General features: G+C 40.0%; 1 protein-coding gene across 1 annotated transcript in view; it reads right to left on the bottom strand.

Moving 5' to 3' along the window:
- Positions 1-21,834, bottom strand: part of morc3a (MORC family CW-type zinc finger 3a) — a 67,169-nt gene that overhangs the window by 9,836 nt on the left and 35,499 nt on the right. Inside the window, exons 11-18 of the mRNA XM_068041147.1 lie at positions 18,718-18,846; positions 16,157-16,231; positions 13,749-13,803; positions 13,216-13,281; positions 12,046-12,144; positions 9,913-10,139; positions 2,717-3,617; positions 58-182 (exon numbers count right to left, since the gene is read on the bottom strand). Coding sequence (XP_067897248.1) covers positions 58-182; positions 2,717-3,617; positions 9,913-10,139; positions 12,046-12,144; positions 13,216-13,281; positions 13,749-13,803; positions 16,157-16,231; positions 18,718-18,846 — 1,677 coding nt within the window. The remainder of the gene's footprint in view (positions 1-57; positions 183-2,716; positions 3,618-9,912; positions 10,140-12,045; positions 12,145-13,215; positions 13,282-13,748; positions 13,804-16,156; positions 16,232-18,717; positions 18,847-21,834) is intronic.

Here is a 21,834-nt window from a genome sequence, read left to right as displayed (position 1 = left end):
TTTTAATTGTTTAATTTTCCCTGCCCCAATAAAATCTAAAAACTCAAAATGTTTTACCTGGTGCCATCTGAAAGGTTGCTCTGTTGTGCTTCAGTGGCTTCATGCTTTAAACATTCCACTTCTTTGGAAAGATTTTCACAGTTGATCTTCAAGGCATCATTTTCCTTTTGCAATCGTTCAGCCTTTGTAGGGAAGTGGGGGGTGGGGTGGGGGGGCGGAGGGAAGGGAAGGGAAGAAACTCACTTTTGTAAAGATTCCTTCCAAATGCAAAAATACACTCTGGTGGCCCTAATTTAATGCAATAGACTGCTAAAGCCTGCATGTACAGTACAGCGAAAAGTCTCAAAATTCTGAGACTTGTTCAACAGGAATAGAGATTGGAAAATCAGGCATGGAGGCCAGCACACCCAATTTTCCAGCCATCAGGAGAAGTGAGACGGTGGCATAGTGGTAAATATCACTGAACTAGTAATCCAAAGTCCTGGGCTAATGCCCTGGGGATATGGGTTCCAATCCCATCTCAGCAGCTGGTGGAATTTAAATTCAATTAATAAAAAAAAAACTTTGTCTCAGTAATAGTTTCATGGCATGATTGTTGTAAGAACTCATCAGGTTCAGTAAAGTCCTTTAGCGAAGACACACAGCTGTTGGACTCTTAACTGCCCTCTGAAATGGCCTAGCAAGCCACTCAGCATCCCATGAAAGATGGACATCCACATCCCATGAAAGAATAAAACCACAGCTGTAGAGGAGTCTGGCAACATTAAAGCTAAAAAGAAAAGCAGCAAATGCTAAGAAATCCCAGGTCATCATAAAAAGACAAAATAATTGAAATGAGTGTTTTGCTAATTACAATCAGCACCTGCCTTAAGCATTTACAGATTAACTGCAATACAGTTGGAAGCAGAAGTTAACTTCATTGCACCCAAACACGCATCAGGCATTATGAAGAATAAACCTTTTCCATTTTGCCACACAAACCACTTACAGTCTCTATGATGCTTGTACTGAATTAAACTGGATGTTATAATTACAATTAAATTTGTTTACATTTTAATTATAGAAATAATTATAGGTTCAATGACAGAGCAACACTCTTCCAACTCCAGTACAGCAACTTGATGAAAGTGCATTTACTTACTGACCCAAATCCAACCTATTCAACTGCAAGACTTATATCAATTAGAATATGTAACACTGGTGCAGCTGGATGAAATTTCATTTCAACCAAGGTCAGTGCGATATGAACAGAAAATAGGATTGCCAATTTAATGGCAGTGGTGAGCGTATATGTTTTGGACTAGCACCGAAGAAACACTGGATTCAGGTCATCATTGTCAAGATATGGACAAAAGTGTGGAATTCCAGAGGTGGAGAGTGTGACTGCCCTCGACGACCAGGCAGCATTTGATTGAGTATATCTTCAAAAAATCCTATTAAAACTGACGTTAATCGGAATCGGGGCAAATTCTCCACTAGCTGCAGTCATAGCTAGAGTAAATGAAGATGGTTGTGGTCGTTGGGGGTCAATCACCTCAGCCCCAGGACATCAACCCCACCCGCTTCCCCTTGATATTCAACTGTATCAAGGTTGAATCCCACACCACCATTGCCATCCTAGGAGTCACCATTGACCAGAAAATTAACTGGACTAGCTACATAATACTTTTGACTATAACAGCAAGTCAGAGCCTGGGTATTCTTTGGCGAGTGACTCACCTCCTGACACCTCAAAGCTTTTATGCCATTTACAAGTCACAACTCAGGAATGTGATGGAAGGCTCTCCACTTTCCTGGATGAGTGCTGTACCAACAATACTCAAAAAGCGCAATACCATCCAGGACAAAGTAGCCGACTGGATTGGCACCCCATCTACCACCTTACATTCACTCCCTCCATCACCAGCGCACATAGCTGCAGCATGTACTGCAGCAACTCGTCAAGGCTTCTTTGGCAGAGCCTCACAAACCTGCAACCTCTACCACCAAGAGTGAAATGGGCAGAAGACACACGGGAACACCACCACAAAGTTACACAGCATCCTGACTTGGAAAATATCGCTATTAGGCCAAAATCCTGGAATTTCCCACTTTTCAGCACAGTGGGGGTACCCTCAGTTGAAGGTGTCAGTTCACATCCACCTCATCAAGGAATGGCCAATAAATGCTGGCCTTGCCAGCGATGCCCACATCCCATGAATGAATAATAAACACATGACAGTGTAGTGGATGATTATATCAGTGAGCAATGACAAGAGGCCATAAACAGAGAATTAGTACAAGCATCATAAAGGGGAAGGTTACAAGGAATTACTCTTGTAACAGATTGTGACATAGAATGATTTCAGAAATGGCTGTTAAATCTGAAATAATCAAATTTAAAGAAAATATTCATAAACATGAAGGGCAAAAATTAAAAGGATAAAAGAAATTAAATGGGGTTAGCATCAATACCTAGTATGGATATACAATGTACCAAATAGTTGTCTTTCAATATTGAAATTTCCATTACTGTATAAATTAAAATTTATAAAGAGATAGTATTAAGTCTTTACTTTCATCTTGATAAGGTATAAACACTCCGGATGATCTACTTGCAAAGTGCTCCACATCACAAACATATGTTACAGAATAAGTTAAGTGATCAATGAACTAACATTTATCCATCATACTAAAATTTGAAACATATGTCAATTTGTATACTTCATTTACTTACTTCCTCCTTATACTGATCTCGCTCAGACTTGCAGCTGTCCAATTGTCGGAACATGCTGTCCAGCTGCAGAACTAGCTCGTCTTCCTCCCTTTTTACCAGAGCATCATTGTCTTTTGTATTACATGTGAAACATTCAAACTTTAAATTCTCCAAAGTCTGGCACTGTTGCTTTAACTTTTCCATTTCCTTTAGTGCCAGTTCATATTGGGTTGCCTTTTCTTCATTATTAAGTTTGCAGAAATCTTTCACGTTCTCTGTCTTGTCCCCAATAATAAAGTCAGACTGTGTCCATTGATGGCAGATCTCTTTTTTGACACAACACTCATTTTTTTCAAATAGTTTTGGTAAATTTTCTAGCTCTTTTTCTAACTGTTCATTTTTTGCCTTATAACGGTCCCTCTCTTCAGTTATGGCATTCAGCAAACCTTCCTTGATGTTTACTTGTTCACTGTTTTTAGCTGTGCTTTCCTTGGTACCTGCCAAACATTGAAGTGTGTGATCACAGGGCTGCTGATTTTGTTCTTTCTGATCACTGGTGCTACTGGAGAAACTGTGCGCTCTGGATGCAGTGCCCTCTTCTTTGACAGACATCACTGACTTCTCAGTTTGTGTACCTGCAACTTTTCCTTCACAGTTATTGAGCAAAACATCATCATTGCAACAGTCAGCCACAAAATCAGTCGTATCTGTACTTGCTCTGTGCTCACGTTTTACTTTAGACAAGTCAAAAGTTAAAATAGGCCTTGGTGTGCTTTTATCATCAAGAAGGACGATATCGTCATCAAATGTTGTGTCATTAACAATTTCCCCATTCAGAGAGTTGTTAAGAGTCCTTCCTTCATCCAATTTTGGTTGTTTTGGATTTGGACCTGTATCCTCATAGTTAAGTGCTCGTTTAGTACTAAAAAAAAGCAAAATGTTACTTTAGCGTGCGTAGCAATTGCAGGACTGTGTTACTCAGTTAGAGGCAAGACATTTTTATGCATCCTCCAGTATTTGCAGGATATAAATAATTGAGACTCAAATGCAAGTAAATTCCCATTTTCAAAAATATCTTCCAGCCCAATTTTAAATACACATTCTATATAATCTAATATGATCGCTTCAAATTGCAAATTATTCTAATTTCCCTCTCCTGTAGGTGTTTAGGTACTATTCCACAGTTACTTTTCAGTACCTTACATCTTGTATGAGTTTAAACAACTAGTGTTAACAGGACGCTCAATCGTACCACAACCAAACTCAATCCTGCCCCCACCCATTTTCCAGCAGAGGTCACTGGCCAGGAATAGGAAACCTGTGACTGTGGTGCCCACATTGTTGCAGCGACAAAGAACATTTATATAGCAGCTTTCGCAACTACAGGTTGCCCCAGAGTGTTTTACAGACAATTAAGTATTTCTGAAGTGTAGTCACTATTGCAATGCAGAAAATGTGGCAGCCAATTTGTGCATGGCAAGCTCCCAAAATAGCAATGTGATAATGAGATAATATTTGAGAGTTTGATTGAGGGATAAATATTGGCCAGGACACCAGGGAGAACTCCCCTGCTCTTCGAAATAGTGCCATGTAATCTTTTATATTCGCTTGAGGCAGACTGGGCCTCAGTTTAACGTCTCATCTGAAAGACAGCTCCTCCAACAAAGCAGCACTCCCCCAGTACTGCATTGGAGCGTCAGCCTTAATTTTTGCACTTAAGCCCTGGAGTGGGACTACAACACACACACCTACATACAAACAAACATGAAGCAGGAGTAGGTCGTTCAGCCCCTCGAGTCTGCTCCTTCAGTTCATAAGATCATGGCTGATCTGAATATTCCCTCACCTTCAGATTCCTGTCTGCCCCCCATAACACTTGACTCCCTTGTTTCTATTCACTGAGCCACAGGGAAGCACAAATTGAAAATTCTACAACTGGTGATATGACCTCAAATTATTTTCAACTGTATTTAAATAATTCATTACTTTGTCAAGTAAGCAACCAAGCTTAAAAAGATCTACATTATTATGCATGAAGTTGGCAGGGAAACATTAAATAAAATGAAATCAGTAATTGTTTGTTCAAGTTCAGATTTCTCCCAAGCAATGCAACCTACTGAACACACAACCAGCAATATTCAAAGTAATATTCATATGATGTGTATTGTCTCTAAAATCTTCAAATTGTCCTTTGCCATTTGGTTCAAGATAATTACTGCATTAGTTGAGTTTTCTTGTTCTTTTAAAATGGGTAATTTTGTATTCCCTCCCCAGCCACACACCAACTCTAAATAGGGAAACATAAAAAGGACTCATGCAATACCGATCTGAACTGGGTATTCGGAGATGTGCAATATCAGCTTAGTATACCAGTATGCCAACTCCACGGTGTCATAAATCAAGAGACAAACTTTTAAAAATCATGTGATTTGGTAGTTTTAATAAAAACATGAGCTTGAGGGTTGTGGATGCTCCATCACTGAATATATTTAAGGCTGGGACAGATAGATTTCTGGTCTTGGAGGGAATCAAGGGATATGGGGAGCGGGCAGGAAAGTGGAATTGAAGCCCAAGGTCAGCCATGATCATATTGAATGGCGCAGCAGGCTCAATGGGCCATATGGTCTGCACTGCTCCTATTTCTTGTGTTTTTGTGAGTTGCTATATTTCCAAATATAAACTAATCTAGATTGACAGTAAGTTTATAAATATCATTAGTGGCTTATTTAATCTCAGAGGTCAGAGCTCTTTACAGTTATTTACAGCATAGGAGGTGGCCATTCAGCCCATCGAGTCGACGCAGAAGAATCCAATCAGTCACACTCCCCCGCTCAATCCCAGTAGCCCTGAAAGTTTATTTCCTTCAAATGTCCATCCAGATTCCTTTTGAAATCATTGACCGTCTCCACTTTCACCACCCTCACAGTGAGTTCCAGGTCAACACTTGCTGTATAAAAAAGTTCTTCCTCATATTCCCCTGCACCTCTTGCACAAAACCTTCAATCTGGGTCCCCTTGTCCTTGTTCCATCAGTTTTTCCTTGTCTAACTTATCTAAGCCTGTCATACTTTTGTATACTTCTATCGAATCTCTCCTGCTCCACGAAGAAACCCAGCTTTTCCAACCTAATCTTGTAACTAAAATCCCCCATCTTTGGAACCATTCTGGTAAATCTCCTCTGCACCCTCTCAAGGACCCTCACATCTTTCCTACAGCATAGTGACCAGAACTGGATGCAATGCTCCAGTTGGGGCCTAACCAGAGCATTATAAAGGTTCAGCATAACTTCCCTGCTTTTGTATTCTATGCCTCTATTTATGAAGTCCAAGATCACATATTCTTTGCTAACCATGCTCTCAATCCTGCCACCTTCAAAAATATTACTGCAGCTGAAAATGCTTTACAAAAAACTCCTTAAAAATCTTCCCTGTTATCCTCACGTGTTAAAGAAGGATCTGCCTCCCACCACAGTAGAATGATACAGCACTAAAGGAGGCTATTCGGTCCATCATGCCAGTGCTGGCTCTTTGTTAGAGCTATCCAGTTAGTTGCACTCTCCTGCTCCTTCCCCATAGTCCTGTAAATTTTTTTCACCTTCCAAGTATTTATCCAATTCCCTTTTGAAAGTTACTCTGCTTCCACAACCCATTTCAGGAAGTACATTCTAGATCATGATCATAATTCATGATAGAGAAATTAATAGAAAGATACGCTGATAGGGTTAGATGAAATAAGGTGGGAGGAGGCACGTGTGAGCATAAACACCAGCTTGGGCGAGTTATGCGAAATGGCATGTTCCTGTTCTGTAAGTATCCAAGTTCTATGCATTAACCAATGACGTATCCATACTTTACACATTTAGTGCAACTTGCTGTCCAAATGTTACCATTTTGCATAAATGTCTGATAAATGGCAAAGATCCCAGTTTCCAAGTGTCATCACAAATCACTTGCCTGATTTAAGCAAGAAGATTTGAGAATGACGGAGACACCTGTGTGCTTCTGTGCTGTTGTATTGAAAGGGAAAGACAGTCTAAAGGTGAATATATCACAGGATAGAATGGCTGCATCTTGGTTGCGGTTCAGCTTCCCTGACTAATTCAAGTTCAAGTTGGATTTGAATAGAGCAGCTGTGTGACACATGTAACGGTTCCCTGCTGCTGTCATCACTGCAATGATCTAGGGGGCGGGTACAAGTTGGAAGCTCAGTGTGTCTGTGAGCATAATGAGGCCCAATTTCAGGGACCAACGTCCTGCATCCCAAGGATGCCTGAAGAACGAATGACCAGACATTCAATCAGTCCATTTTTTTCAGGCATCCAGAATGGCTGCCTAAGATGGGTATTTGGCCCCTTGCATAGGCTAATTGGGGGAGCGTCTAACACATGATTTAGGACCTCTCAGGGAAACTGGGATGCCCAGATGTCAGGCCTGCTCTGACCATGTTTTCCAGATGTGGATGAGGCAGTCATCAAAAAGTCAAGTAAAATTCATTTATTTTTAAAATTTACTTGGAGCCATGAGCTCTGCCCAGTTCCATTTTCTGTGCTCCTCCAATTCTGGCCTCTTGTGCATCTCCAATTTACATTTCCCACCATTGGCCTTCAGTTTCCTAGGCCCTAAACTCAAATTCCCTCCTTAAAGCTTAGCTCTTTGACCAAGCTTTTGGTCATCTGCCCTTATATCTCACGTGGCTCTTTGTCAAATTTTGCCTGGGAGTGCTGCTGTGTCCTTGGGTCACTTTACGATATTGAAGGTACCATATGTATGCAAGTTGTTGTTGGTTTCAGATGCTAATCCTAACCACTGACCATAACCCCGAACCCTAAATTGTGCAGTCTCAACAGTTGGTCAAAGTATTCTAAATTCTACTGCAAATCTCAGCTGGATTTTTATTTTGTTCAACAGAAACCCAACCACGAGAGCAGGACTGGCTACCAGTGCACACAATTCAGCCCATTCCTAACATAGGAAAAGAAGACAGAATATGCTGGGAAAACTCAGCAGGTCTTATAGCATCTGTGGAGAGAGAAACAAGAGTTTCAGGTCGATGATCTTTCATCAGTTCTGGACGAGCGCAGAAGTTGGAGGGTTACAGGGCTGGGGAGGTTACAGTGATAGCAAGCACCAAGGTCATGGAGCAATTTGAACAGAAGGATGAGAATTTTTTTTAAAAAGAGGTATTAATGTAAAGGGAGCCAATGTATGTCTATGAGCATAAGGATAATAGGTGAGCAGGACTTGGTGTAAGGTAGTGTAAGGGCAGCAGAGATCTGGATGAACTCAAGTTTACGGTGGGTAGATGATGGGATGCCAGCCAAGACAGCATTGGAATTGTCAAGATCAGATGTAACAAAAGCATGAATTTAGTTTGTTCAGCCAAATGACAGCAATAGAATAATTCCCTGTTGGAGTCCTAATCGGCTTATCCTTGACCAGTGAGAGAATATGGACACAAATCTTAAAGGCACAGGACTAAAACGTTGCATTTTTTGAATAAAAGCTTTCAGGTCTCTGCACATTAATAAGCTCAAATCTGCACCATTATCAACTGATCCAGTCATATTAGAACACATGGCACCAACAAGTATGTGACTGACAAGAACTGTAATTTTGAAAGGTACTCAAGTTGTCAATTTTGATACCCTTGACATGCCTCTAAAATATGCAATTGGACAATCTGATTTCTGAACTAACAGGCAGTTCAAATGTCTTCACAAACAAAAAATGAAAACAAAAAACACGGTGCGTGCATGAAAAGGAAACCTGAGAAAAAGACATCATACAACTGTGAAGAGTGAACTTCCTATTCTTTTTTATAGTGTCCGTGGACATCATAAAAATGAATTCTGCTGAAATAATGTACTCAACATAGGTTAAGACTGTTTTCAATTATTTAACAGTAATTCTCTATGCAAAGTTCTCTACGTTGCAGTGTTGGGAACAGGACTGGTTAATGGCACCGTAACAACTAAGCTGAGTTCATACTGGGAGACATGTCTGCATTTAAGGATTTGTTTTGGTACACAGCAGCACAGTGCAAGAGTACAATTTTAGTTGCAATGAAGTGAACCCATGCAGGTGTTATGTAGAACTGTAAAGACAAGAGATCATGCAAACAACACTCAGAATCTGGCTTTATGACGTGACACTAGTGCAGTTCGCTCAGCATTTAATCTTTAAGACTATATTCTCTATCAACATGACAACATTTATGTCATAATTTAAGCCAAACTGCAAGTGTCCCAGCCAAAAATGCCACTAACCCAGAGCTTGCTATAAAAATAACGGCACGGTTAAAGCACAAGCTGTTAATATATTTTTTTTAAAACACAGCATTTCTGGCGATTCACAACTCATTATGTATCGCTTCCTCACCACAAGTTGTTGGACGATTTATGTCGCTCCACTAATAGGCTCACAAAAACAGAAGCTTGCCATCAACCTCCCCAAGAGTGTAAAGAAATTGCTAAATTTATGCTGTAATTGTGAATTAAACTCACTGCAGAAAGTTAGGGGTGCTATTTCATGACATAAAGACCCTGTTAATGGGGTAATTTATGGTCCCCGACATGCCACTCAAGCTTTTAGGCTCAGAAAGGGAACTGAAATGTGATGTGGTAAATTGTTCTTATGGTTTTATAAATTCTACATTTAACTTTAAGAAAAAATATTTTCCTTTCAGTGTCATTTTTCTCAATCCAATATTTTCATTTCTCCTTCTGTACCTAATTTTGACAAATTTACTGTATTTCCTTCGCTGTTGGCTTTATTTCTTTCGCTTGCCTTAAATTTCACTAATTAAAGACGTAAGAATATTGGTCTCAGCGTTCACCAATTGCCCTGTTGATCTCGTTGCTCCATCATCAATTTACACTTCCAGTAATATGTGGCGCAAAAATAAATGGAGCTGAAGATGAGGAGAAAATCCAGCGCCCAGCGCTCACCGCGATGTGCCCCATTCCCACAAATTCTAGGCCATTATATGCTGCATGTGGATTTTTTTGAATGGCTAACTATGAAAGCAAAATTCAAAAACATATAGAATTGGTTTGTCGAAAGAGTGAGGTTTCTGGTGCATAAACTTCCATGGCAATGCTCAAAAGAGTTAAGCATGACTAAGGCCAGAGATCCCATTAAAACCAGTGTTTGAGTTCCACTATACAATTGTGAAGTGTAGTATATTAATTATATGAACGGCATGCAAAATGCTACTAACCTTTGACTATTAGATGGTATTATTGGAGATGACAGCGATTTGACTTCCACAATTTGAAGATTACTCATAGGAGAGGTTGAAGCAGTAGACAAAGCTGTTGCCACGCTGGGTGACATGTTCAATGTCTTATCCCCATTGACCACCCACTTAGTGATGTTCTGGGCAGTTGAAATTCCTTCTGTGGTTTTGAGAGAATCTTTCTGTCTTGGCAATGTGGTCTGCAAGTTCTGTAACAGAAAATTGTGTATCCTCATCGTAAAATCTGTGAACTAAATATTTAGTTCCAGAACATAATTACCGCCTAAACAAATATTTCACTTCTAAATTGACAGAAAAAATGCAGTTAGAATCAAGAACTTTTAAATCAATTGTACCCTTTTGGAAAAAAGAAATTTAGCCAGGTGAAATTTGCAAAAGTCTTGAATTCCAGCACCACTTTGATGAACAAAGTCAGTACAACAAAGTGCTACGATGTTGGATGCACAATGTTATCTTCTTTATATTTGAGTGTCAACAACAGAATGGATTAGGACTAAGTAGTGTATCCCATGTTAATATCAATAACCGTAGAATCAATCAATCCATGAAGTCAGTAACAGTTTTTCGCCATAAGCGATCTGGCCTAAGTCTAGTCTCCTGCTCATTCCTTTTAATGTCCCTCTTTTTTAAGGTACTATCTAATTCCCTGTTAAAAAACATAGGAACTCTGCTTCAACAATGATTAGCCACTTTCTGTATGATGACATTTTTCTAGTCTCCTCTGAATTTCTAGAAAATCCTTAAAAATTTGAGCCCACTTGTTGCTATCACACTTATCAGTGGAAACATTGTCATTATTTATCTCATCACTGTCCTTCATAATTTTGAAAACCATCACCCTTTAACTATCTCAAATCTGGAGAAAAAAGCTCAAACTTCTCAAGTCTCTATCAATTGAAACTCCATATGTTGTTCCTTAGCCAGTGCCCAATGAGATTGGATTCCAAAATAAGAACAGAAACTTCTGGAAATACTCAGTAGGTCAGACAGCATCTGTGGAGAGAAGCAGAGTCAACATTTCAGGTCTGTGACCCTTCATATTGAGAAGGAGGAAAAAATGGATTTTATCACTCTGTGGAGGGGAAACAGCAATTAGTTACATTTTCTGGCCCCCTGAATGAATAGTATAGTAACAGTAAGGAAGTGTCCCCTACCATTTTTATGGTGGACCATAGGAGGAGGAGGGAGCAAGAACTGGGGAAAGCTGAATTTAACATTCCCTTAATCTGTTTGACAATAAAGCCTTTACTGGTGCCCAGACCTCTGGGATCCAAAGGCCTGCCTTCACAGCTATACAGGAGTGAAAATCTTTAGAGATGTGATTGGATCCCATGGAAATGAGTCCTGAGGAACAGATTATGTTTCCTACTGCTGGTCTCAGGAAAGTCAGATAATCCTGTTTATCCAGAAATTTCAAATTAAGTTAGTGCAATGCCAAAGACTTAAAGGTTAGTACTGGTGTTTATATAATCATCGATACAAAATTTGTCATGCTATGAAAGACCTGTTACAGCAGAAAAATCAGCAAGTTTGATAGGAGATTTCCTACAATGTCTTGTTCTTGTATTTGAGAATTTGATGGGAGATTTATCAGCTGCAGCTAGTTCCTCCTGTCACATGTAGGTATTATGCTGCAGCTGATCCAACTCTACAGATGATTGAAAAAGATGTGGTAATCTGCATACTAGTTGAAGACTTGTGACATAATGAAGGCAGAGTTGGTGAAAACAGCATGTAACTGAGTAATGTACACAAAAAGGCCAGAGATTTGATTTCCAGTCTGCCTGGAGTCGGCTGATCTTAGCCAAGTTTGCTGTTAGGGTACTACAATTTGCCTCAGTGATCCTGGGGGAAATCAGCCAGAGTTCCTGTACATGATTGCTACTCAATGACTTCTGTTGGAAAGTGACATGTGCTGTCCGTTAATGGCAAGATTCTGTTCGACTGCAATGCTCTATAGATGTACAGCACATGAACAAATTCTAGGTTCATACATGAAGAATGAGTATTTGGGAGAGGTACAGAGCTGTCCATGCAGCTGTAACTAGACAAGAATTAGTGCCTTATTTCACATTAAATATTCAATAACCATACCTTTGCCTGCAGTTTTTGCTGCAATATTGCCTGTTGCATCCGAAGAGCATCAGCTTCCTCAGTATATTTCTGTATGATGTTCTGCAGGTCTACATTTTGCTGTGAATCAAACAGGCATTAAACTTCACCTCACTTTAGGTCTCCTCTCCATTCCCAGTCCCCATTTATTTCAGTTCCTTTCTATTCATTGCTGCTCATATATTCGTTTTCTTTAGTTGGGTTAACAGTTTCACAGGCACCATTTTTAACACCTCATCAAGAATATCATTAAGACATAGTTAAAATACATATTGATGAACAAGGCACAATCTCAAGTATTATTAAAATTAGTAAGCTGAAGCCTTGACTGTAAACCAACAACTTTGCGGTTTTAGGATGACTTACTGACATCAAAAAACTTTGGTCTGGAGTTTCTGCTAGGTTGTGCTGGTTTTTCAGAGTTTGTAATTGGCTAAACCAGTGTGAACAATCTAGGATTTCAGCGCAAATTATATTGACTGCAAACCAAATTTGGTTTGAAAATTCACACACTAGAAACTGGCCCCATCCATAAAACTGTTGACGCCCTTAGATTGAATCAACATGGCAAGTTTCTGCCCATTTGAGGCCCTTTTTTCAGGTGTATGGGGACTAATAGGCACCTTTTAAGAGCTATTAAATATGCAAAAATATTTCATTTACTAAAAAATCTCACTGCTGTACAGCAGGGAAACTAGTAAATGATGGCATATAGCTTCTAGCTATGGTCAGTTATTTAAAATCATGTTACTCACAGATGGTGAACTAGATAATTATTAAAAATGCTTTTTTTTTAGATAAACTTATTTTCAATTGTGTTAATAAAACTGTACCAGGTTAACACTCAAATAATTCAAGGAATAGTTTTTAAATGCAAGAATTAAAAAACTGCATTCCAAAACACTGCCTGATTGCAATAACTCATGAAAGGTTAACGTTCACTGATGTGCGAGAGTGAGCAAAAAAATTCAGTTAAAAAACTAGCACAATTGAGTGTAAACTGCAGCTGCACTGCTGACTGCATCTGAACTCTACCCCTTCATTCTAAAAGCTAGTCATATAAACAATGGCTATTTCTCATAACACTTTGACCATATTCCACAAAGTATTCAGGAAGAATCTTCCAAAACTTCCTGCTCCTGAAAATGTTACCCGTCGTTTCTTTCTCTCCTCCTGAAGTTCTTGTTCTTTACGCTTAAGCTGTTCTTCTAAGCATTTCTGTTGAGAGAACGTAAAGATTAGAATTCACTGAACAGAAGACAATGATTCATTACTTTTGTCCTTTTCAAAGTTCAGCTTTGAAATTGTGGCACAATTACAGAAGAGCAATGAAAGCTAAAAGAAAAATCTGAAGTCCAGTCCAGATTTATTCTGCAATCTTTCAGAAGAACCAACAGACTGACAGGTATCAGGTCTATACACCCATGATTTCTCATTCATGCCAAGGAACATTTGAAACAGAGACTTTTCACAAGGAGGAAGGAAAGGAATTATTAGTAAGTGTCCCTGCAAACAACTCTCTATGCATACATTCAATGGGGGGGGGGGGCGGAGGGGAGTAGAAAGTGGAAGCCTTTAGACACTTAAAAGGGGTTACACCAACAATTTTACATGCATTATTAGACAATCATGGACTAACGGTTGACATATGTATGATTTAGTGCCACAGTAGGAAGTTATCTTGCCTGTTTGTCTTGATCCATAAATTGCTGTCGATTCTTCTCACGCTTTTTTTGTTCTCTGGAATAACCCATAAGTAGGTTATATTGGTTCAAAAAAAATTCTAGACATTTGCGGATAGCTGTAAAACTGACTTATCACCTGAAAACTACATCTTTATTTTTTATTTAGAGATACAGCACTGAAACAGGCCCTTCGGCCCACTGAGTCTGTGCCTACCATCAACCACCCATTTATACTAATCCTACATTAATCCCATTACCCTCTCTCATCCCCACCATTCTCCTACCACCTACCTACACTAGGGGCAATTTGCAATGGCCAATTTACCTATGGCCAACCTGCAAGTCTTTGGCTGTGGGAGGAAACCGGAGCACCCGACGAAAACCCACGCAGTCACAGGGAGAACTTGCAAACTCTGCACAGGCAGTACCCAGAATCGAACCCGGGGTCGCTGGAGCTGTGAGGCTGCGGTGCTAACCACTGCGCCACTGTGCCGCCCTAAATCTTTTAAGATTTGCACAAATTTTGCAATTTAAATTACACCGGCATTCCTAGAAGTTGATAGAACAGCTACAAAGTTATATACTCAGCTGATTTAGTATTTTCAGTGGATTTTACCAGGGTAATTCATTATTTTGATATGGAAATGGACCTTTATACCATGCCAATTTCCTCCCCTCATCTTTCCTCACTCATATTACTATATGGTTCACGCAGTAACAGCTCTTTGATACTTCACCCAAATGGCCGTTCTTCAAGTGCCTGCCTGGATAACAAGCTTGTGCAGACTAATCAACCATAGCAGCCATCATACAAAATTTAATCTTGTCCATACACACACTCATATTTCCAGTAGAGGTAACTAGATAGCAATCAGGAATCACAGAAGTTAGAAATTTAGCACAGAATGACGCTATTTGGCCCAATGAGTCTGCTGGCAGTCTCATTGAAGCGGTCTATTCTAATCCAATCCCATTTTACAGCTCTTTCCCCACACTCCTTCAGTATTTTTGTTCAAGTACTTAATTCCATCTTCACATTTGTGCTACACTCTAGGAACCCTTTATGGAAAAGAATTTCTAATCTCCTTATAGTCCAAATACTAATCATAAAATCACAGAATTATAAACCAATGAAGGGGGCCAGTCAGTCCAGTGTCTTTACTGATTCTGCATTTGAGCAATCCAAAATTACCACTTTTCTCCTCTCTCCATAGCCGTATAATCAACCTGTGGTTCAAGATATTTATCCAGTTTTCTCTAAAAAGATGCAATGGTCTCAACCGTAACCATTCCCCGTGGAAGGCATTCTAAGCTTTTTTCATATGACAGGAAAACCTTATATTGGATGTCTAGTTTGGTATTTATGCATGGCCTCTTGGGATAACGAGTAGAGAAATGAGGTGCCTTCTGTAACAGATCTTAGTGGGTAGGCTGATGTGATTTGTTGCATGGTCTGGGACTCAAGGTCACAATTGCACTTCAGGTGTTCCCTTATCATCCACTTGTGGAGCAGGTGGTCGCACTGTCCAGGCTCCATACAAATTCAGTTGAGCACTGTCTTCGAGGGAAGTCGAAGCCAGGAACCTCTGCTGTTGGATCAGTGATTAGTTTTTTTTTTATGCTGTGTTGTTCCTCAATCCTGTTCACCTGGATGGCGAGCTGATACCAGTTACATATCAGCTGCTGCTGCCCAGAATGGCTGCTGTTATTTTAAGTGATTTCTTGATAGGTTTTTCAAGTCTCGTGAATTGAAAGGTAAGTGTTACTCATGACTTTCCCCATGCTGAAACAATCCTGTGTGTGAAGAAATTTCTCCTAACATTATCTTCACTCCAAATATTTTAAATTCATGATCCTTTGTTACTACCTTCTTAATCAGAGAAAACAGTCTTTCCTTTATCACCATATTAAAACCCTTTATAATTTTCAAAACCGCTTAGATTTCCTCAACCTTCTCTGTTCCAGTAGAAATAGTCCAAGCAGCTTAAATGTATGCTCCATTATTACAAAGCCACTAACAGAAGATACATGGACAATGTTTCTTTTCCCTTGTCTGGGAATGTGCTTTGTGTGCTCAGTAATTTATCTATTATGATTTCTAATCACCCACTTTACTGACGATACAAGCGGAAATATGGGAGCACTGAACGCACAATCAGAAATACCACTGAAATCACTGATGCACAGCATGAGGAAAGAGGAAATTATACTTTCGCACTTTCAGCTTTCTCATCTACCTGGCTGAACTCATATTTGAAATGTAAATAAATGAAGTATTTAAAAATGCAAGTTTAAAAAATGCATAATGGTAGAAAAGATAAACATTATAGGACTTATGATTCATAATGTGCTTCAGGTCTTAAATAGGTTTGATAATGTAAAACTTTTCATCAATGAGAGAAACTTACTGTTTTTTGTATGTTTTCTCATAACTGGGAGTAACTTCAGCAGGTTCTTCAGGCTCTTCTGGGACACTGCAGCTCCTAATGAATAAAACAAATATTTAATCAAAAACAAGTTGATTATGGGTGAAGGCAGAAAATACCAGTAATGTACAAAATCTTAAAAAGAGAATGTTAATATTTTGTGAAATCCTTCACGATAAAGTTTCCATGTGAAGCAATGACCTATCTTCTGCTTTCAGATGCTGACTGCTGTGCATTTCCAGCACTCCATGTCTATGTCAGATTTCCAGTATTTGTAGTTTTCACTTTCATCTCTAAAACTTGAAGGAGGCGGCAACTTTGTTTAATCAGAAACTATAGCACAGATGTAAACATTTAAATTGCACATTGTGCATTCTTAGACAACTCTCACCTACATTTATCTACTTATACCAAACACTATAGAATACCGAAAAACTACAAAGATTAAACAAAAACATTGGGCAGGCTTTAGACTTCCTGATAATGGGAGTCAGAAAGGTGTTGTTGCAGTTAACCAAAGAAGCTTTCTGCAGATAACAAGATCTACTCTAGCAAGTAATTTTGTGTCATCCTACAAATCCATACACGTATATAATACATACGTTAAAAAGTCGTAGGAGCAACACCACAAATGGTCTACGAGGGAACTACCTAAAATGAGTTTTAGCTTGAATATTGATCATGTAAAATGGGAGTTCAGCTGTTGAACTTAATGCTCAGAAAATACTTTTAGCTAACACAGCAAATTTGACCATTATCCAGGCTTTTCGCCACAGAGCTTTGTCAGAAAATTTGGTCATAATTTTTTAAGCTCAGGGCCATAAACTAGTTAAAGCCATAAAACCTCGAAATGAATTGCACCCAGGAAGATCTGTGTTTATACTACAGACATTTCTTACTAGTATGAAACTTCATGATTTCTATCTCAGGCCTTGGGTGGGCCACCTAATGGAACATAAATATGTCATCTCTTTCCATTTCATTATAAAAACCTCTCCAGAAATTCAAGGTGTGTCTGTGAATGAGGGGAACAGTGATAGGTGGTCATAAAAATCATAAACAGAGTCTGTATTGCTGGGGGAAAAGCCATGCCAGTGACAAACAACAGCCACGCGACTCTACATTTATTAATTTTGATTGGTCGAATTAGGGGGTGGAGGGAGGAGTGGGGAGGCAGTCAGCATGCCTAAAATCAATTAGTGTCAGACAATCAGTAGCACACAGTCTCAAGCAATCTTTTTTTTCCCCTCCAGAGAGCAGATTGTCTCACATTTTGTTTACTTTGTGGTTTCTTCCTTAGTTAATTCACTCACTAAGCACTTTGAGGGTAATCTAACAAAGGGTTAGTAAATTAAGTTCATTGATCCATACTGGGTTAAACTTAAGACAGTTTGGGAGCCTAATCAGGCATCATTCATCTCTGGACCCGTGCTGGGAGGTAAAATCCCAGACAATTCCTCAGTAAGGTGAGAAATATAGGGAGGCTGTGGCGTAGTGGTAATGTCACTGGACTAGTAATCTAGACCCTGGCCAATGCTCTGGGGGCATGGGTTTGAATCCCACCATGACAAATAGCGAAATTTGAATTCAATTATTAAAAAAATATGGAATTAAAAACTAGTCTAATGGCAACCATGAAACCATTGTTGATCGTTGTAAAAACCCATCTGGTTCACTAATTCTCTTCAGGGAAGGAAATCTGACCTCTTTACCTGGTCTGGCCCACATGTGACTCCAGACCCACAGCAATGTGGCTGCTTCTTAAATGCCCTCTTAAATTGGCCTAGCAAGCCAATTAGGGATGGGCAATAAATGCTGGTCACAGCAACGCTCATATCCCTCAAATGAATTTTTTTTCCTGGTTCCTCAGTTTTTAATCTACATGAGAGAAATGAACAGAAATAAGAGAATAAATGTTGTTTTATCCTGACACATCTTGCTAATGTGAGATTGAAGGACTATGTAGACCTCTTCAGATGGAGAGGCGATGGGAAGATGTAATGGACAATTGTACCCCTTCCACTCAAGAGACCTTTGAGATGGATATGGAAGGTACAATTTTCCAATAAGTTGGCAACATATTTAAAAATCAGTTTATGACACCTTCACTTCAAAGGAGGACTTGGTATTTTTGTGTCCTTTTATGAAACAAAGAGAAGCAGTTGCTATGATTAAATTTAAACATCTGTGGACATCAAAACAGTGAAATTCATATTTCTGGGTAAGGAGGGCAGAAGCTCTAAGCAAATAACTTGGTTATAGGAAATTATAATGGGCTCAATAGGCAGATGCATTAACTGGAAAAGGGCTGCACAGATGTCTGAAGCTAGTAAGAGAAAAAGTAACCTAAAGCTTATAGGCTTTTAATACCCAAGCTTCATACTGCCTAATCATGACTTCTAGTTTTACCCAGTGTTCTGTCTTAGTCTTAACCTTCACAATGTGATGCATTATGAGGCTTGGGCCTCACTTAAGACAAAAAATGGAATGCAAACGAGGTAGAATATGAGAAGCCAATAGTAATACATGCTCTTTCGTCTTACCTAAACTGCGGATCTGGATTCATGCTACAGAACCACTTATCAGGCAGCTCATCTGGATCTATTCCAACTGGAAGCTTTCGCCATTTTAAACAGCCATCACATTGAGCCCAAACCTGATCAGGAACTTTCCTGCAAAAACAAATCAAAGTTGACACATATACAGTCGACAGCTTGGAAAAAAAACGCAAACTTATGAATTCAAAGATGAATAAACTGTAAAACAACAAAAAAAAACGATTGTGTTCAACTTTATTTACAAGATCTCCCTTGGTGTAGTCTCACAACTAGTCAGAGATACACTGAAGGGTGGCACCTCAAGTAGGCAGGATGCTTGCAAGTAGTACACGATGGAAGACATTGAAAGAAATTTCAGTGGATAATTTTAGTATTGATGTTTGTGAATGTTTTTCTTATTTTATTTTGTTTATATCATTACCTTGGCAATTAGGAAGTTTAGCTACTGAGAAAATGGCAGATGAAAATATTTCAGAAAGCATTGAGCAATTTGTGGGGAAAACACCTAGTGATCAAAGCCTCTAATTGTATGGTGACTGGAGCCAATTGACAGTTGGCAGAAATAAGAATTTTTAAATGCAGAAAAGTTGATGTAAAAGTCAGAGTCATAGCGAGATACAGCACTGAAACAGGCCCTTCGGCCAGAGTCTGTGCCGACCAACAACCACCCACTTATACTAATCCTACATTAACCCCATATTCCCTACCACATTCCCACCTTCCCTCAATTCTCCTACCACCTATCTACACTAGGGGCAATTTACAATGGCCAATTTACCTAGCAACCTGCAAGTCTTTGGCTGTGGGAGAAAACCGGAGCACCTGGCTGTCACAGGGAGAACTTGCAAACTCCGCACAGGCAGTACCGAACCCGGATCGCTGGAGCTGTGAGGCTGCGGTGCTAACCATGCGCCACCCCTTAAAAGTCTTACACAAAGTGCGACAAAGGAACTAATTTTATTCAGACAGTTAGGACTGAATTTTGTGGAGCCAGTGGGGGTCCGACGCTGAGCCAAAAAGACGGGGGAAGCCCTCTCGGCTCTTTTGAGCCTCCCCGCCACCAACCCCGGTGCAATTTAACAGCGCTCGGGAAATTAACTGCCCAGCGCATGGTTCCCTTTATGGATGCGGATCCCGCCTCTTAAGAGCTGTTGGCCGATCAGAGGGTTGACAGCTCAGTACTATTGACAGTGTCACCAAGAGCACTGGCTGCTGCCAGTACACCACCAGGCCTGGGACCAGGCCCCTTGCTGGAGCCCCAGACCCCAGCTAAGTGCGGGTCGCCGGGGCCAGTTCAGCAAGTCCCAGTGGAGGGGAGGGGGTGGTCGTTGAGGATGGGTTGGGGTTGGTCACGAAGGGACCTCCGTGGGCTATAGATCACCCATGGAAGAGGCCCCACCAATCATCCCAGAGAGACCACCTTGTTTTACTAGAGCCCCCAACACCCCCCCCTCCGGTATAATTAATAGTCACTTAAGGGCCTCAACTGGCCTTTCAGTAGGAAAGGCCTTTTTTGGTCTTTTCCACCCCCAGCTTAATCACAGGGTGACGGGAAGGAGACAAGCCCCCTGCACCTTCCATCGCTATTGTATGGCCCCCGCCCATCGCCTCCCAATGGGCCCTAAAATTCCGCCCTAAATGTTCATAAATGAAAGGTTTTTAACAAAATAAGATTGATTTCTGTACTCTTCAGATTCCAGACCCAAGGCAGAATTCTGCAGCCTGCATCATCCAGGACAGAAGCAACGTCAGGTAGCTTCATAGAATAATATTTTACAGCACAGGAGGTGGTCAGTCTGTTACATCTGTACAGCTCTCTGAAAAAGCTTTCCAATTTAGTCTAACAGCCCAGCCTTTTCCCCATAACCCTGCAAATTAGTCCTTTTCAAATACATATCCAATTCCTTTTTAAAAGTTTCTATGAAACCTGGTAGTGTGTAAAAGGTCTCACTTCCAGTCTAATTCCGCCAATTATTTTAAATCTATGGTTACCAACCCACTTGCCAGAGGAAATACTTTCTCCCTACTTCCTCCATCAAAACCCCCCCTATTTTGAATGCCTCCCTTCAACATTGTTCCCAGGAGAACAATCTCAGCTTTTTTTTAATGTCTCCACATAACAGAACTTCTTCATCCTTAGTATCTCCTGGTAAATCTCCTCTGTACTCTCTCCAAGGCCTTGATATCCTTCCTATGGTGCGGTGCCCAGAAATGCATGATACTCCAGCTGAAGCCCAACCAGCAATTGGTAAAGTTTTCGCATAATTTCCTTGTTTTTGCATTCAATATCCCTATTTACAAATCAAGTAACCCATAAACTTTAACTACATCAAGTTACTCTGCCACCTTCAAAGATTTATGAATATGCACCCCATGTCCCTCTGTTCTTCCAACTCCTTTAAAATAGTACCATTTAGATTATGCCACTTTATCCCAAAGTATATCACTTATCTGCATTACATTGCACTAGACATGGGTCTTCCCACTTCACCAGTCTATGTCTGCCTGAAGTCTGTTACCATCATGCTCACTGAAAAACTAAGTTGCCAAGTTTTGCATCGTCCACAAACTTTGAAATTGTACTCACAATACCAAAGTCCAGAGGATTTACATACAAGGAAAGCAATGGTCCGAATACTAACCTCTATTGTCCCTGCTGCAAACATCTTGCAACTCAGAAAAACATCTGTTCACCTTAACTCTCTCCCTCCTATCCCTTAGCCAATTGCCTACTCAAGTTATCACCATCTCATTAATATCATATGCTGCTATTTTCCAATAAAATGAAGTACTTTGGCAAATGCCTTAAAAAAATCCAAATATATATCTACTGTACTCCCTTCATAAACTCTCTCTGCTACTGTATCAAAGAATTTAAGCAGATTAGTCAGATACGATTTGCCTTTAACAAGTCCATGATAGCTGTTGCTTATTAACTCACAGAAGTGTGAGGTGATGCATTTTGGGAGGACTAACAAGGGAATATACAATGGATGGTAGGACCCCAGGAAGTACAGAAGGTCAGAGGGACCTTGGTGTACTAGTCCATAGATCACTGAAGGCAGCAGCACAGATAGATAAGGTGGTTAGGAAGGCATATGG

This window comes from Heterodontus francisci, chromosome 10 (genome assembly GCF_036365525.1).
Source record: "Heterodontus francisci isolate sHetFra1 chromosome 10, sHetFra1.hap1, whole genome shotgun sequence".
Classification (NCBI taxonomy): domain Eukaryota; kingdom Metazoa; phylum Chordata; class Chondrichthyes; order Heterodontiformes; family Heterodontidae; genus Heterodontus; species Heterodontus francisci.
This window is presented reverse-complemented; position numbering and strand designations above follow the sequence as displayed.